This window comes from Onychomys torridus, chromosome 17 (assembly GCF_903995425.1).
Source record: "Onychomys torridus chromosome 17, mOncTor1.1, whole genome shotgun sequence".
In the NCBI taxonomy this organism is placed as follows: domain Eukaryota; kingdom Metazoa; phylum Chordata; class Mammalia; order Rodentia; family Cricetidae; genus Onychomys; species Onychomys torridus.
Genome location: NC_050459.1, coordinates 47,579,238 through 47,592,973, shown reverse-complemented (window position 1 = coordinate 47,592,973; position 13,736 = coordinate 47,579,238). Strand labels below are relative to the sequence as shown.

General features: G+C 39.3%; 1 protein-coding gene across 1 annotated transcript; it reads right to left on the bottom strand.

Annotated features, from left to right (window-relative positions):
- Positions 1-1,557: 1,557 nt before the first annotated feature.
- Spata4 (spermatogenesis associated 4) lies at positions 1,558-13,413 on the bottom strand. Its single transcript, XM_036209430.1, has 6 exons — positions 13,188-13,413; positions 12,288-12,417; positions 11,810-11,928; positions 11,457-11,698; positions 6,262-6,378; positions 1,558-1,709 (listed from the first exon to the last, which is right to left on the bottom strand). The coding sequence occupies exons 1-6, from the start codon at positions 13,397-13,399 to the stop codon at positions 1,558-1,560; spliced, it is 972 nt and encodes a 323-aa protein (XP_036065323.1). The 5' UTR covers positions 13,400-13,413.
- Between the last annotated feature and the right edge of the window lie 323 nt (positions 13,414-13,736).

Genomic DNA, 13,736 nt, shown 5'->3' with positions numbered 1-13,736 from the left:
GGCCTCAGTGGTACTACAAGACCGAAGGTCCCTAGACCCTCTGGCAGCTGATGAAGAAGGCGCTTGTTTCATTCTCGAGGAAGGAAACTGCTGTTACTCTGAAACAAACTGCTACCAATATGGGCTGCTAGAGGAGCAGATTAAAACCTGATGTGAGCTGGCATGCAGAATCTTACCCCCAGGGGCTGCTTCCAACACAAGACCCTCACTGTATTCTCCCATGGCCTCGTGGTTTGTACCTCTCCTCAGCCTCCCATCTGTAGTCTCCTCATAGTGAGGATTGCCCAGTCTCTTCAGACTTTCTTCTTCTTCCAGGAAACAATGAGCTGACCCGATGTTCAGAAAACCAGATGATCCTGACAGAATTTCCTCAGGTCTCCTATCACCACCTGTCAGCTGGAGGCCCTGCTTGGGACCAGAATTCCAAACCTTCCCTTTTCCAATATTTCTACTCAACTGTAAGTGGCTTACCACCAACAAAGGACTGGAATGTTAGGTCTCCAAGGCAGGGCCCCCAAAATGGCAGAGCTGATGTCCACATTTTAGGGTGCTGGTCCAGGGCCTACAATGGCCTCGCTTTTGCTGATAAACAGAAACCTGAAGTATTTTCAAATCCCTAATGGCTGCCTGAGCATTGCTGACTAGAACAGGCGCAATTGAACATTTCTGACCATGGCAGTTGGTACCTGAATGCTTCCAATCACAACTGAAGCATCTCTAGTGTTCCCATGGTTACCCACCTGGGTATCCCAGTGTTGGGGCTCCCCACCCAGCAGTGCCTCTCTATAACCCAACCAGCTTTCCCGGCTGGGAGCTGCTGTTTCTTGTCCATGCAGTTTGGCTGTGTTCAGTGGTTTCTTGATGTACCCACTTGTCTACCTTTGCCAACCTATGTAGATCTGTCTGCAAGACCTAGAATCTTAATTCAGTTTCAGTGCACCTCTATACATGAATGAAACAAATCAATGGTACAAGGGAGGTTGAGTTCAGAAAAAAAACATGATCAGAAAAACATGTAAATACATAAACGCCAATAAGCACATACTAAATATTAACAGAGCAGCCTTTTTTTTTTTTTCCGGAATTTCCTCAGGACAGACCAGTTAGGACACAATTGCCGGGCATGTGTTATAGATTATATCTGGGGAAGCACGAAAGCAAGACAGAAGCACTCAGCACATCCTTTCACCATGACGGGTCCTGTAGCTATGGTCGGACACCCAACAAGAATAACACGTCTTATAAACTGAATGCAAATGTTTGTTTCAGGAGGCAGGAAATTATGTCCAAGAACAACCAAGGGAAGAAAATGCACCTGAGGTAAAAGGCCCTCTGCCTTTTTTTCCTGGGTCTTCTCACACAGTCCCCCAAGGCATCCTTCAGCATGTGACGTTCTTTTGACCATGTTCTGTTGACACTCAGAAGCTAGCTATGTGTGGACTCACATAAAAAAAGAAATCTTTTTTAGCTCGATTGCAGCGAAGACACCAATTTAAGTTATTTATTATTGAGCTACATCCAAGGCTGGGTCACCGTGTTCTCACATAGTGGCAGGTGTTAGTGACATTGCTTCTTCGAAGCCGCTTCACACTCGTCCTCCTTTGTTTCGTCCGGAGTTCTAATAGCTTTTGTAACAGACTCACAAGAAGGTTTTCCACTTTGCTTCACTTGAATTTCTCTATGTTGGTTCTCATCATTGCTTGATTTTGCTGGGATATTTAAAGTAACAAAGAATGAATTCATAGTTATGAGATGTCTATAGCCCTATCAGCATCTCTCTAATGTAGCAAATCTATTTCAGAATAACAATAGTCTGAGCACTGGTTATACTTAATAAATTAGTAAACAGAATATTTAAATCATACATTATAAATAATGTAATATAATGTGTTAACTCCTCCAAAATTTATCAGCAATGGCTGAAAATATCCAGGGTTTATTTTGGTGCATATGACATAACTCATGTATTTTTAGATATTGCTTCAGAAAGTAGCTGAACAAATAGAGACCTGATTTTGTACTTAGCTTTGGCAAATACGCATGGGTCATAACTCAGTTTATAGAACTCCCATTACTCAGTGATCCATTCTGGGCACCCAGTCTCTAGACCATTCAGTTCTAATATGATGGGCCAGAGGCAAGGAAGAAATCTGCCATTGCTGTCCCTTGAGACACAGGATTTAGGCAAGTGCCTATAGAAACTTAAGTGTATAACTTTTTAAATTGTAACTTGCTTTACCGTCGATTGGAATTTTGTATTCCAGAGAACAGCATGTAATTTTCGTGACATTCTGACCAAACCTAAAGAATAAAGTCCCTAGAGTACAGTATTTGTTTCTCTTCCTTTTATTAACTTTCAGTCATAAAAGCTGACTTGAAGTAATCATTGTATCCTTTCGCCAGAAACACCTGAACTGAATTTACTTTCATAGTATAAATTATTAAAAATTTTAAAATTATAAAGTGTTTAAAATATATTAAATTACCCAAATCAAGCAAACCATTCCTTCATTCCTAGTGTACTCTGTGTAAGAATCTAAGTGGCTAGAATAGGACTAGAGAAGTAAAGAGAGATAAAGTGTGTCCACATCCCATCCAGAGGGCATTATCCCTCAAACCCGTCGGCCATTTGGAAAAAGAAGAGAATCACAAATCTTAAAAGGCCACCCAGATGGTCACTGATAGGAAGCCTGAAGGAAGGCTGTGAAGGAGGAAGTGTCTACACAGCAGTCCGTTGTTCAAATGGTAAAAAGCAGACATCCCTTCTATTTGAAGTCCTTTCTGAAGTAATGAGAACAGGCTGTCTTCATTTCCTTCTTTCTTTTGTGGTTTACTTTCTGATTTCCTTGTTTAGACACAGCATCTCACTATGTAATGCAAGCTGGCCTAAGACTCCTGCCTCAGCTTGACAAGTGATGGACCTAAACACATACAAATACTACCCTGCCTAGTTTGTCATTCAGTTTTCCTAAATCCCTGCGTGAGCTTTTAGAGGGTCCCAAATTAAATAACCATAATCGGAAATATCCATTAGCAATGCAGTGAAGCATTCAGGATTTTGTTTTGTTTTGTTGAATTTAACTGTCTTGGTTAGGATTATTGCTGCTGTGATGAAACACCATGACCAAAGCAGCTTGGAGAGAAAAGGGTTTGTTTTACTCACAGTTCCATATAGCAGGTTCATCATCAGAAATAGTAAGGGCAGGAACTCAAGCAGGGCAAGAACATGGAGGCAGGAGGCCATAGATGGATGCTGCATACTGGTTTGCTTCCCATGGCATGCTCAGCCTGCTGTCTTACAGAACTCGGGACTGCCTGTCCATGGATGGCACCACCCACAGTAGGCTGGGCCCTCCCACATTAACCACTAATTAAGAAAATGTCCTTTGGGCTTCCCTAGGCCAGTCTCATGGAGGCACAGTCTCAGTTTAGGACCCCTCCTCTCTGATGACTCTAGCTTTTCACAAGTTGATATAAAACTAGCCAGCACACAGGCCCTGTTCTAACTTCCTTTTTTTAAAAAAAAAAAAATAGTAATTTATTCATTTGTGTACCACTGAGGGAATGTGGAGATCCAGGATTTTGTATGCTGCCTCTCTTTTGTACACAGGAAGGAAACCATGCTTTGAATCTCCTGTCGCCTCCCACCATTTCCCATCCCTAATCAGGTCCAACAGTTATAAGGAAAAAGAAGCAAGAAGAGGATGGAGCAAGACGCCCCTTGTGGTCTTCCCATCAGGACCAGTTCCATACTGTTTCACTGACAGCGTCACTAAGCTGGAGCCTTTATTACAAATCCTACTTACAGAAAAAGGGTTATGGAAGTTGAAAGATAGAATGCATTCCTAGAATCCAAAGAGAGATTCTGGATTCATTTTTCATAAAAGCATTGTTAGTCATAACTGCTGGATTCTAACATACTAAATGTTGTACTATTCAGGCAGATGATGAGTTAAGGGGTTTTGATGGGCAGCTTCACATGTGGATATTACAATCTACAGTCTGGGCTCTGAAGAACACTTGTTCAACAGAGCCATTTAACAGAGCAAAGGTAAATAATAATAATTTATGATTTTTTTAAAAAAAGGATTGAAACCCATTTTAAAAATAATTGTAATATTAGTATATTAAAGGCCCCCAGAGATCATAATTTGTAGATGTAACCATCTTGTTAAACAAGAAACACAGAGCCAACCTGCCTTTCCTTGTTTGTTGGCATCTGTATAAAATGTACGAACTCCAGATAAGGGTTTTTCCCGTACAATTCGAGGCAAGATCCAATCAGCTGTCTTTATAAGATCAATTCTATTGCTTTTGGGATATTTGCTGTTAATTTCTCCAAAAAAATAACTGCAAGCTCTTTGCCAAGGTTCACTTTCTGTCCATAATTTTTCAATGTCCTCTTTAGTTAAACAATTTACAACAATTTCTGCTGGGTCTATTCCTGCCTATTGATGAAGTCTCAATTTTCCTTTCAAAATTAAGTCAGAGATTTTTTTCCACATAAGTTTTAAATTTTTTATTTGGTTTATTTGGTAAAAATATCCATTCCAATATAATATCTTCTTTATGCATTAATATTCCTGTAGGAGAATGCCTAGAAGTTAAAATAACCAAAATGCAATCCAGATTTGGATCGATACAATCCACGTGTCCTTCATGTACTTTCTTTTCTACCAAGCCAATTCTTTCTTAGCTTCAGGTGATAATTCTCTTAGACTATTTAAGTCCTTGTCACCTTCTAAGGTTTTGAACAAATTACTCAGTTCATCATTTTTTACCCCAACAATAGTTCGGAGATGAGAAATGTCTCCAAATAACCTTTGAAAGTCATTAAGAGTCTGTAGTCAATCTCTCTTAATTTGCACCTTTTGAGGTCTGATTTTTTTGTAGCTCTATTTTATATCCTAAATAATTAATAGAATCTCCTCTTTGTATCTTTTCAGGAGCAATTTGTAATCCCCAGCAAGGCAATATTTTCTTTACTTCTTCAAACATTCTTTCTAAAGTATCTGCATTTGAGTCAGCTAGTAAAATACCATCCATATAATGATAAATTATAGATTTAGGAAATTTTTTACGTATCACTTCCAAGGGCTGTTGTACAAAATATTGGCACAGGGTTGGGCTATTCAACATTCCCTGTGGGAGGACTCTCCATTGAAATCTTGTAACCAGTTGAGAATTATTGTAAGTAGGCACTGTGAAATGGCACTGCAGAGATTGCTTTTTCATATCTGATGGAAACAAGGAATACCCCCTACCTATTAAAGTTTACCATGCAAAGAAACACGTTCTAACATGAACAAATATGTTCTATAAAGGACTTGATAATATTTTAGAATTGTCAAATAAAATACAGAGTACCTAGTAAATAAGATAAGCATTATCTTTTAAGTGAAAATATATACTAAGTAAACATGTTATTTTTGTAGCCAGGTATGGCAGTAAATGTCTATAACCCCAACATTCAAAAGGCTGAGGCAGGAGGATTGCCTGGGCTCTAAAACAAGATGGTGTCTCAAAATAAAAGCAAATTTTAAAAGGATTTTAGAATTTAAAATTTTTTAAAAGAACCTTGGCTCTTATTAGCTAAATCTGGCAACGCAAAGTTTGTGAGCCATACAATTGCTTGGGCAACTACTATCCCCTGCTACTGTAGAATAAAGTCACACCAGGCACAAAACAAGCTGAGAGGGTATTTCCTGTGTAGTTTATCAGCACAAAACCTGGAATTCCATTACATGGTTTTGCATCTGAAAATAACTGTTTTGATTTTTCCAGCCATCAAAAATTTAAAAAGAAAAAGAAAGAAAAAAAAAAAAAAAGCTTTCTTAACTGATAAGCTACCCAACAGCTGAACGGGCCACCTGTGTTCTCCGGGACTGTGGTTTGCTGTGATTCAAGTGCTTTCTGTGTTGATGTGGTTTAGTGTCCTCTTGTCATTCTGTTTCTGGGAAGGCCAGCCCATTCTCCCTCCCGCCCCCATGGAGGGATTGGGTTTTGAGCTCTGAGTGAAGCTTCTCTTATTTCAAGCAGCTGCACTTGAGGATGCCAACTCAGAGGGTTTGTATAGTGTGGTTTGGCAGAGACCGTTGGTTACCTCACTCTGCTTGTCAAGATGCAGAACATCAGAACATCACTCAGTTAATACCTGGTTTTAGAGTGAAGTTCAGACCGACATTTTACCTTATTCTAAAACTCTAAAGGAACAATTTTTTAAAATCCGGTTACCAGACAACAACTTACAAGCAAACTTACATAAAGAAGACACAACTTTTTCTTTTGAAATCTTTGACTTATGCCTGCGCCCAGAGCCTTGCACAGGAAGATGGTCAATTGTAATTTCCCCCACTGTTGGTTTGATGTTGAACCACCCTGTAAGATATAAATGCCAAAGTTGTTTTTTTTTTAATCCACACTGGAATTATTGAAAGAAGACATTGGGTTTCAATAATTGAGGACATTACTGCTTTTATCATATTGTGTAACTCTTCTCCCCATTGGTCATTTTTGATGAACAAAGTAGTCACTGTATTTTAAAATATCACTTTAAAGGTCTTGTCTTTATGTTCCTGTATTTTTTTTTTACTTTGTGGCATGTATTTGTTTCAGTGTATGTGTGAATGGGGGAGGCGGGTGCATGAGTGTCACGGCTTGAGGGTTCCATGTGTGTTCTGGGGATCGAACGCGGGTCATTGGGCTTTCTTTTCCCATGGAGACTTGTAGGTGGTCCTTTCTGTTTTTAATATGGTTTTATTCAAGATCTTATATAAAAACATAGATCATAAGTTTAATTCATTCCAATGAATTGGTTTTTGGAATGAACACACCTTGAGGCACAGCTCAAAATAAATCATGTAATGCCAGTACCCCAAGCCATCCACTGTTGCCCAGAGTTCCCTACAAGGTTCCTGACAAACCGTCACTGTGAGTTAGTTTTATCTATTTCTGTAGTTCATGTAAATAAATCATACAGCATCTATTTTGTTCTGCAAACAAGTATTTACTTTAGTAACAGAACTGTTTTCACATTTCTCAGATTTCTTTCAAACTAATCCTATTTCTGACCATTTTCTCTTCATGGTTAAAGGCCCTTTCCCTCCTTGTAGCTTATCTTACATCGTGGTTGTTTATTCATCACTCATGCTTTCTGAGGGCAAAAGAAACACTCATCAACATCAGTCCCATAACTCTTAACATCCCTATTCACTGCTTCGGGAATAAATGAAAAAAAAAAAAAAAACTTTCATAATCCAAAGTACCAAGAATCAAGATGAGCCCAGGGAAAAGGCTCATCAGGTTAAAAAGTAAAGGTGGAAGGAGAGAACTGATTCCATAAAGTTGTCCTATGACCATATTTGCTATGGTATCCACACACACACACTCACACAAAAACAAACAAACAAACAAATAAATAAAATACATTTTAAAATATGAATCACCATAGGAGACTATTGTTTAAAGAATAAAAATGTGATTATGGCTCTATGAAGCTATGTCCAAAGTAAACAATGTACAGGAGTAAAGATGGACTTTTAAATGAGATGAAACATTCATTAATGTCTGATTGGTTGCTTTAAAAGCAACCTAGCTGGGGTGTGGAGTATCATGTCTAAAATCAAAGCACTTGGAAGCCGAGCCAGGAGGATCATGGTTTTCAGAGCAGGTTGGGCTGCAGAGTGAGTTCTAAGATAGCCTAAGTGGCACTTTCCAAAAGGCAAAAGAAAACGAGCAGCCACAGCCACAGCAACACCAAAACCTAACTAGCCACAGTGAAACGCTAGACAAAAGGTTTTCAGTGACGTGTGGAGGTGGCAAAACCTCACCTCGATATTGCCAGTTTTTTATAGCTCAGGGAAGATGGTGCAGACGTTAATTTTAGACTACATTAAAGTACATGTTCATATTTCCAATGTAGCATTTAAGGGTGACAATTTGATGTTTTCAAAAACTGATAACAATGGATGTTTTTTGAAAGAATTCAGACCAAAAGAAAAGTAAAAGAGAAAAGCTACAGAAACAAGATAGATGAAAAGGCTAAACAGTTAGGATAGATCTGAATACAGACATGACTATAGGCAACACTGATGACCTACCAGTGGAAGCTGATATAAAATAAATAAGCTAGGTCCACTCAATAGACCACTTCAGAGCAGAACAAGATTGGCGGCCTCATGAGCTGTCAACACTTACTTATAAAACAACAGGTGAGCTGAGTAAGAAGAGAGCTCAGAGGAATAGATACACAGGAGGTGGAATGTGAACGGGCCTCTAAGTTAGGAAAAAGAGAATAAACCATTCCAAAGTGGTGCTAAAATAAGCCACTCCTCAGAGATGACACAGATGCAGTAAGATGTTAAAAGCAAAAGGCTCCACTTAATCACTAAATAAAAGTGGTCTCATTGACAATGTACTGGGAACACAGAATAAATTACCTATAAAGTTTTTATTCTTCCTTTCTACCATAATACAATACCATACATTTAAAAAATTATACTAGCCATTTTAATCTCATTTTGGAAGTCTGGGTACTCCATGTGGAGTCTTCCAATTCTGATCTTAGGTATCAGTTGGGCTGTGTTCCTTCCTGGAAGTTCTGGGGAAGACTCCCCCTGCTGGGGTGCATGCTCATTTCCGCATTGAGTCTGTCTTTGCGTTTGTGGGTCGGAGTTCTTTTTCTTTCCTAGCCATCAACCAAACATGGCTGTTTGTCCTTGTTGTTTTCTTTTGTTTGCTTTGTCCTAGAAGCTGGGCCACGTAGTTTCTTGTGTTTTCTATGTCCCCCAGGAAGCAATCTCTCTTCTGCTGCTAGCTACATCCTTCTACTTTCAGTTGGAGAAAGATCTTTGCCTAGGACCCACCTGATTTTGAACTCCAAGCTTTGGTAGTATCTGCAGGAGACTCTCTGCACTGTCATGTAATAAATATACTTCTCAAATGTTAAGGTGCAGGCAATGTGAAGACTTGTTCTGCACACTACAAAGCTCCAACAGAAGTTAGATGTATAGATATGGGTCTTGTTTGTGTCTCTCGGTGTGTGTTTCTCCTTCTCTTAGTTTCGTTCTTTGTTTGTTTGTTTGTTTGTCCTTTTAATTTGCCCATTTTCTTAAGAGAGAGAGAAAGAAGGTGTGGAGCTGGAGTTGGAAGGGTAGGGAGGATCCGGGAAGAGATGAAGAGAAAACCATAATCAGAATAAGGTGTAAGAAAATAACAATAAAGTGGGAGGGAATACAGGGAGGAACTGGAAGGAGCTGGGGGCAGGAAACTGTAATCAGAATACATTGTATGAAAAAAATCTATTTTCAATAAAATAAAAAATTTACAAAGACTCTCTCTGAAAAACAAAAAAGCAATAAAAAAATAAAATTAAAAAAGCTCACTTTTTAAAAAGGAAAGGAAAGTAGAGAAAAGAAAAGAAGTATTACAAGACATGGAGATATAGACAGGCTTGGTGGCAAATGCCTTTAATCCCAGCACTCAGGAGGCAGAAGCAGGCAGATTTCTGTGAGTGCAAGGCCAACCTGATCTAAAAAGTGAGTGCCAGGACAGCCAGAGTTGTTACTTGTTACCCAGAGAAACCCTGTCGGGAAAAACAAAAACAGACGAACAAACAAAACATGGAAATATACCTAAATGGTAGATAACTTGTCTAGCATGTGTGAGGCCCTTGATTCAATCACTAGTACAACACATGCAGAACATGCAAACTCATATGTATATATGTGTGTGGCTAAAACTGAGAATAACATGGTAGTATATATGGCTTAACTTTATTTTAATCTAGGAAATTTAATCTATCAACACAAGCAGGAAGACAGTGATTTCCCTGGGAGGAGAGTGTGGTAAGTTCAGTCAAGAAGGTTCCACCCAGAGAAGAGAAGGTATTGGTACTATTCTATTTCTTAAACTGAATAAAGATGGACAACTGTTTAATGTGGTGATGTATTGTATCCTCCAAATATTGTGCACCCTAATAAAGTTTATCTGAGGATCAGAGGAAAAAGCCAGCCACTATATTAAACAAAGAAGTCAGGCAATGGTAGCTCATACCTTTAATCTTATCACCCGGGAGGCAGGGATCCATCTGGATCTATGTGAGTTCAAGGCTACACTGGGAACAGAGCCAGGCGTGGTGGCACATGCGTTAAATTCCAACTCTAGTTAACCAAAAAGATCTATACAAAGAGACAGGAAGTGATGTAGCTGGGCAGAGAGAGGAAGTGAGATGCAGAATAGAAAGGCATATAGGCGTGGGTATACAGGAAGTAGGTCTCTTTGGCTGAGGGTCTCCAAGTGGTGGGAAAATGTGGCTAGCTTCTTTCTGCTTTTCTGATCTCTCTTTTCTGATTTATGCTATTCTATTCAGATTCCAATATCTGGCTCTGGGTTTTTATTAGTAAGACTGTTTAGTAATTTGTCTTACAGTTTACTGTAATTAGCAGCTTCTTAAATTGTTCATATTATATTAATAAATGTATTAAATTCATGGGTGTGCAATACATTTTGCAACAAAATTGTAATGTTTACCTGTAATGTTTAAAACATACACATTTTAAGTATAAAATCCTGCAAAGGTGTTAATACCTTAGGTTATTTCTTTGCTCACAAATAAATGAGTAGAACCAGAGATAACAGATCAAGGGAGAGAAACAGTATAGGAGTTTGAGAAATGAACACAGTAAGGGAAGACAAAAGGCCAAGCAGCATTCATGTGGGGGCCATCCACATAGCCCACGTGGAGAGAAGAATTCAAGCTGCGTGTTCCGCCTTCCAGTGACTAGAGAGAAAGTGGCTCTTTCCTTCAGTAAATACAGTTCAAAGGGAAGAAACATCCTAATGACACACAGATTTCCTGAACAGTTGGTTTGCTACAGAAACAATCAGTTTTCTATGTGTGAAATCCAGGAGGCAGTCTATAAGATACAGATATGAGAAAGATAAAAACTGAGGCAAAAAAGAATTGGAGATAATGGTAGAGGTGGAATACCACTTTCACTTACTCTGCCACCTGCCTGGGACAACTGATGGGCAAGATGGCAAGAATTTAAGATGACTTAACAATCATTTTGGTGAGCCTTTGGAAAGCTGCCCTTCCACCCACATACCAACAACTATACTAGAGAAAAAGTATCTCTGACCATATTCTCCCCCACGGCATCAAGAATGAATCATGATAATCTTAAGCTCTTCCCAACCTGGAGGATCGCTTGAGGCAAATGTTCCTGCTCTCTTGAGGTGTGGTTGATATGTGAACTTATTTCCCACAAATGTTTGATTTGTAGGCTGACAAACATTTTTCTAAAAATAGGAGTCTAATCCCTATGTAACCTGTGGCTTCCACAGAGAGGAAGAGATTGAGAAAGAATCCACTCCAGTGAGAATCACTCATTGTACTGCATCGTTTTCTCTCCTTTGAGCTCAAGACCAAACGTGCTGATTTCAGAAGATCTTACCTGTCGGCAGGGAAGGCTTACCTGGGTTCAGTTTTCGACTCAGTTTTCTTTGCAACATTTGTAAAAGGAAGAGGAATTCTATCTTGAGTTCATTGCTGAGCATATTAGGATTGCTTAGTAATTCCGATAACCTAATGTTATCTTTAATAGACTTTGAAAGGGTAGACCTGGGAACGAGCGGCAAACGCATTTGGTAACTATAGTCTGTGAAATTGGGGTAGTCTTCCTGGATGCTTCTAATTCTGGAAATAAGAAACAAAAAGTATTGTTGGCAAAATATATCTTATTCATGAGCCTTACATCATCCCAAGTTTACATTAAATTATACAGTTAGAAAATGTCAAACTACTTACTCTCGATGTGTGAGTAAAGTGTAAACCTCTTGAATCAGTATTTCCGGCACCCCAGGTTTACAGTGAATTGTTCCATGGATTAGTTCTTTAGGTAGTTTTAAATTTCTTTTTGCTAGAAACTTTAATAATAGAAAGAAAGTACTTCATCATCTAAAGTTCTAGAAAAATAACCAAATTCTATGAATTTACTTTAATCAGCCCTCTTCTCTTTTGAACTAAAATTTTTGTTAATTATCAACATTTTCTATTGTTTGCAAGGAAGCCACTGTTATGTACCACACTAATTGATATATGCTGAATTTCATAGGTTATTTATAATTTTTATCGTAAAGAATTGGAGCTCGACAAGCTCCAGTTATATCCTAGGCTCGACATACTCTCTCCTTCCTGTTTCTCACACACACAGATATCAATAATATAAAAGGTGCAGTTTCTAAAACAAACTCCACAGTAAACTGATGTGAATTTATTCATTTACCTTCTCTATCTGGGCCCAGTTATCCAACTTGACTCTTAAGGAGGTTCCATTCTCAAAGGATGATAACCTAAGGTGCCACGGGTAATATATACAGAGTATCTCTGCAACTAGGTAGCCATTTGAAAAATCTCTGATGCACAACAATAAGGAAATGAAAAAAGGTATCGTTAACATAATTTATATAATTGTGTGACGAATGGCTAATACTGCATAATGACAAAAATATCTGGAAACACTTGTGTTGGTTCATTTTTCTGAGAAGGACTCTTAATGGGAAAACAGTGTGTTAAAATTATTCTCTAAGGCTTTAGTGTTCCTTTAATGATTCCAAATTATTGGATTTAACAACATTTCCGAGTGATTCAACTGGTCACTGAAAGTTTCACAGACGTTTGTTCGGAAAGCCCACTACTGAAATTAGTAAGTCTTCCTGAAAAAGATCCATGGTCTTCAATTTTATGTGAATTTTGTTCACATTCCATAGCAAAGGCCAGTGACATTCAGGGCGTTTCCGGTAAACCGCAGCTTTTTAACTCTAGGCTAAACACTCGAACTAGATGCCATTTCTAAAGGAGGGTAAACTATTTCTTACTACTAGTAATACAGAGAACCCTTGCCTTCCGTAGTTATCAAAGCATCCCGTATTAGCCTAAGTCTACAATGTAATGATCAGTTGAATAAAATCAATGCAAAAAAAAAAAAAAAAGTTTCAAGTTTTTCTGGAGCTTCCTGTCTTGATGTGTACTGTCTTGTAGGGTGAATAAGTAAGCGGGGAGGGTGTCTCCAGTAGGGGCAAAGGCCAATTCCAGGACCTTAGAGCCTGAGCTGAAGCCCTGCAGGTGGCGGAGGGAATGCGGCTGAACTTGGGGCCCCTCACTGGAGCCTGGCTTGCTTCTGCACCTGGTGATGTTCCTAGGGAAAAAGCTGAGATCCAGCTCCTGGAGCCAGCGCAGGACGGTGCGAGACAGGCGGGAGCTCCTCGGGGGATGCGGATACATCATACATTTCTTAGGCTTCTTTCGGACGGAAACAGCTGACGGTAAAGGCGAGGATGACTTGGATGGGGCTGCCGCCGGCTGTGAATACTCATCTGCCTGACCGGCGGCAGCCATGGCGCTTTCTGGGTTTCTATGGCAACAGACAAACTGTACCCGAGTGGAGATGGGACGCAGAGGGTCAAGAGGCGGGGCTTAGGTCGGTCTCTGCATCAGTTACCCTAGACCTCCTGAAGCATTGCAGAAGTGTAGGAAGTGAAGTAGTGTGTTGAAGCCGGGAATCTCTGGACCCGTCGGACCGTAACAGTCTGAGGAAATTAAACCTTAGACAGAGCTTTAAGTGTAAGTTGTTGGTTTCACCTGCAATTTGTTGAGAAATCTTTCAATTTATCCAGGTTCACAAATTTTGTATGTATTATGGTCTATCAGCAGTGGCCAATGATCAATAAAGCAT